This window comes from Oryzias melastigma, linkage group LG1 (genome assembly GCF_002922805.2).
Source record: "Oryzias melastigma strain HK-1 linkage group LG1, ASM292280v2, whole genome shotgun sequence".
NCBI classification, from domain to species: Eukaryota; Metazoa; Chordata; class Actinopteri; order Beloniformes; family Adrianichthyidae; genus Oryzias; species Oryzias melastigma.
In genome coordinates, this window is record NC_050512.1 from 16,347,187 (window position 1) to 16,351,587 (window position 4,401).

General features: G+C 43.3%; 1 protein-coding gene across 7 annotated transcripts in view; it reads right to left on the reverse strand.

Annotated features, from left to right (window-relative positions):
* Positions 1 to 3,770, reverse strand: part of sh3gl2a (SH3 domain containing GRB2 like 2a, endophilin A1) — a 38,458-nt gene extending 34,688 nt beyond the window's left edge. For 3 of the 7 annotated variants that reach the window (XM_036212380.1, XM_036212379.1, XM_036212378.1), the window contains exon 1: positions 3,173 to 3,769. In XM_036212380.1, the coding sequence (XP_036068273.1) occupies positions 3,173 to 3,217 (45 nt within the window). In that variant the 5' untranslated portion in view covers positions 3,218 to 3,769. Of the gene's footprint in view, positions 1 to 3,172 lie in introns of all 7 variants that reach the window. The other 4 variants (XM_036212375.1, XM_036212368.1, XM_036212377.1 and 1 more) reach the window with 2 other exon arrangements.
* Positions 3,771 to 4,401: the final 631 nt, after the last annotated feature.

Genomic DNA, 4,401 nt, shown 5'->3' on the forward strand with positions numbered 1-4,401 from the left:
GGATTGAGGCAGTTCTGAAGGTTTAAGGGGGTCCAACCCAATACAAAGGTACCTCATAAAGGATGCTTACAAGTTGTTTAATTTTCCAATTAAATCCAGACCATATTTCTGGGCACCTTTACTTAGACTGCAGCCCCTGTGAACCGGTCACTATGAGCGGACGAAGATAGATGGTTTAATGGATGGAGTTTAGTCCATTATCTCCTTTGGTATTCAGGTTGTATTCTGATATCTGATGACTTAGGAATTCATTTGAGTTGTTTATCTGTGGAAGTACAGATGCAGGTAAGATTAAGGGTGGCACTGTATTTTTCAGCACTCTCTGTATAAAAGAACTGGGCTGAGTGACCAAACAGGAAGTACCCGCTGGTGTCAAAAGCCCAAATCCCATAGACTTCTATTGAGAAATAAACAGCTATTGCTTAGCTGTTATATTATCAGCATAACCATTCTTCCTCTACTACCTTTTAAACATTCTTGCTAATCCTAATTTTTTTTGCAAATTATTTCTTCATTGCAAGTTATAAACTGACCTATCAGATACCTCAATAAAGGCCTGTCCTGCTCACTAGCCCCTACTGCAAACATCCAAAACCTTTGATTGACAGATTCTCCAGATCCTGCTTTCAAGTGAAAGGGGTGTGGCCTTCTAACGAGCTCACTCCTGGTTGATTAAGATGATTGCCTTATAAATGTTGACTCAGACCGACTCGGACCAATCACTGATTACTGACAATGCTAGAACATGGTGACGTCTGTACTGCAAATACAGGGCCACTGAATGGACTTCATTTCATTGGAGGCCACAAGTGAGCCGTTTTCAGTGGGCGAGGGTGCACTGACTTTGTCCACATCTCTTATACAGTCAATCTTTTGTTGAAATAATGGCTCTATTTTGCTTAAAGCTGCCCTACCATGATTTTCTTCAGCCTTTCAGAGTAAACTATATCTATATGATCATATATGACCTTTGGAACACTAAAAAACAAATTATTTATGAAATAACAGTCATTTTTGTGGACCGTTTTAATACCTGGAAGTTAAACGACTTATTCCTGAGCCTCCGCCTTTCGCTCCTTGTAGGTCCCACCCATTTCACGACGTCATCCTTGAACCTGCCACCCCAGCGTGAACAAAATTTTTAAACAAAAATATAAGAAAGATGGATGCAAAATCCTACCACGATTTTTCTCTTATTCAAACTTTTTATTTTGCTGATGGATTTTGAACATCTGCATTTGTCCACGGCTCACGGACCGCCTCATTTCTACCGTGTTTACATCACGTGACTGTCGGGTACGGTGGCCGTTTTGGTTCAGTCATTCCGCTCTCGGTTCGTTTCATATTCAGACTGAGGAATCTCAGAGCGAACTGAAGTTCGGTCTGACTGTAAATGAAGCGAGATTACATTTAAAAAATGGGTCCGGGAGCAGTTCCTGGTACAGGAAGGTAGTTATCTCTTGCCACAGCTCCACTTAGAAGGTGGGTGTGTTTTTGTTGTAGTCTGGGGGCGGAGCTTGCAGAACAACTCTTTCTGAAGGGAGCTGTTGGTATCGATCTTACGTCAGCGCGTTTCCAACCGCTCGTTTTCGTGGGTATGGGAGGGGCTGCTGCAGACAGCTCAGGTTTTTACAGGATTACTCTTAAATGCATGAACGGATCAAAATACCACTTTGGGGTTCTTTATAGTGGGGAATGAACAGTAAAATGCAATTAAACCCTCAAAAAGTAGAATTTTAATGGTAGGGCCCCTTTAAGGGGCCTGTCTGCACTCTTAAATTTGCAGTGGGTGGTGGTGGCAAAAAAGATCTCAGTTTCATCTCAGCATCAGAAATGTATGATTTATGTCTCTAGAATTATATAATAAACAAGAATGCTAACAACACTAGCTGTACTTCATTACAAGACACACTGTCAGCAGGTTAATAGATTCCCATCCTTTCATCTGATCATTTCACGGAAACAGATTTCTTTCCAATTCTAAGAAGCATGCAGGATTATCCATAAAACTATTGATTAATTTCTGCTTCCATCAACCAGCCCCATTTACATCCATCTCAGTGATTGTAGTTCATCTATGAAGAACACAGCCAGTGATAAGAGTCCTTCCAGGGATTAGTGGAAGAGGAAAGGCAGCCAGTTCACAAGTGAGTGACTCAAGCTCCACGTGCCTGAAGCTGTCTGTCACTGTCACTGCGACCTAACCATTCAGATGTACAACCTTCCCTGAGAACCAAAATGCTCTGAGTGCACATCAAAAATGACTTTAAAGCCATGGAAGTGGCTCAAGGCTGCAAAAAGCACATGTGTTGCTTTTTCTGATCTACTAAAACAAATAGAATTTATGGTATTAATAATAAAAAATCTGAAGATCGAAGCCAGTACTGAACAAATGTAATAACAATAATAAATCTGAACTGTGAGGTGCAGCCATCAGCGAGGAAGCCTCTGAGTAACCTTGGAGCAAAACGTTTCATCGAGCCTTGGTTGAAGAAACCAGATGGCTCCCAATCAGATGGAGAAAACGTGATTGAATTTGTCTCTGTTAAACCGCAAAAAGGGCGTTGAGTGCGCTCAGAGTGCGCCAAGGTCATGGCGTGCCGCCGCTGGCAGCAGCGGATTTCCGTCAAGGCGGCACTTAATGATTGCATAACATGGAACGCGTCGGATTTCCCCTCTGTGGTTGGCTGGACGGAGCAGGGATTTTAAGCACCTATATGTTCCAGGGGAGGCAACGTGCGCAGCGCAAAAGCGAGAGCAGCAGCTGCGGCTCTGCGGGGGCTTTTCCTCTTGTGCGGAATGTCATCTGAAGGGTACCCAAAAAAAAAAAAAAAAAGAAAAGAAAAAGAAAAACATCTCCATCACATCGGTGCGCCATCTGCCACACGAGCTTCATAATGACGGTGTCTTCCCGTCAGGCTTAGAATAACCGCAAATCGACGGGAAGGCTGCAGCAATGCATGGAAGTGTTGGTGCAGTGCTGCACCACAGCCGAGCAGATCCCAGCACCAAACCCGGTGGAGCACATGGCTTCAGCTCTGACACGCACGGATTCACCATCAGTGCAAACAAAGGAGAACCTCAGAAATCACGCGCTGTCACTCCACAACTGTGCAGGACTTCAACATATAACATCAGCGCACCAAACGTGCCCAGTTTCTCCAGAAATTACCTGAGTGGCTTTGTGGAATTGCTTCTTCAGCCCCGCCACAGACATGACTGCGATTCTGGACTGATGCTGCAGGTGAGAGCGGAAACAGCAGACTCTTGGTGAAGGTCTTTGCGGGCTTGGCTGTCCCCAGTCTACGCTGGTCCTCTCCAGAAGGAAGTCCTGTGCGTGGGCGGCAGAGTAAAGCCCTGATCAGGCTATTGGACGGCCAGCCCACACGTCTTAAAAACGGCGCTGACGTCGCAGCCTGCTCGTGTTAAAGCGGTGGGCTCGTCATCACGGAGAAACTAAAGAAGAGGTTTTTCTGGGCTATCGGAGCAGCAGCAGTGAGGGGACATTTTACATTTAGGATTAGTCCAAATCAAACCTGGTGGACAGAAATACTCTATGGAGAGACTGTAGAACACCTCAGTGGGGAGGATCCTGCAGGAGTTGTTGCCTCTTTAATGAGATGTTCGCTGCAGGACATGTGATGAGCAGACTGACTTCAGCACCCTGGACAGCGCCCAGCACACCGAGCCACTAAAATGAGCCAAACAGAAGACACAGGCAGCATTTTTTAGAAACCTTATTACTCCCTTTTACTGAAAACGTCAAACAAAAACATAAAATAACAGTTGTAAAACTTCAGAAATAAAAAGATATATCATTTAAAAAAATATTTTAACATTGAGTTTATGGACACCGTCAGATATTAAAAAAATAAAAACACATTATGAACCACACAAGTTAAATTCAACATGCAATGCAAACATCAATGATATAATTTAACATGACCAAAATGGAACATTGAGAGAATATCTACGAAGCTGAGGAAAAAAACAAAAACTGCAGTGAAATTTGTGTTTTTAAAATGTCCTTGTAGCATTTTTCTCACTATGGAGAATGCGTGCAAAGGAAATTAAGGTTAAAACTGCATTTCTGAGTATTTTATTTATTCAAATTGTTGGGATTCAGGATGAAGGTTCTGCAGTCGGCCACAAGGTCCCTGCTCCACTCCATTCCAATGCATCCGCTTGAAGATATAGATTTGTGGTCATTGGCCGCTTGGCGGGGAATGAGCCACAGCACAAAAAACGTCTTCAAAAAAGGATAATTTAGTTCACCCAGCACAAAAAAGGCATGGGCTTAAATTCAAACGAGGTCAACTGAACAAAATGTAACTCAGAAAATCAAGAAAAAAACCCAAACCAACTTATGCAAGAGAAGTTTCATACCTGCTCATCAGACCA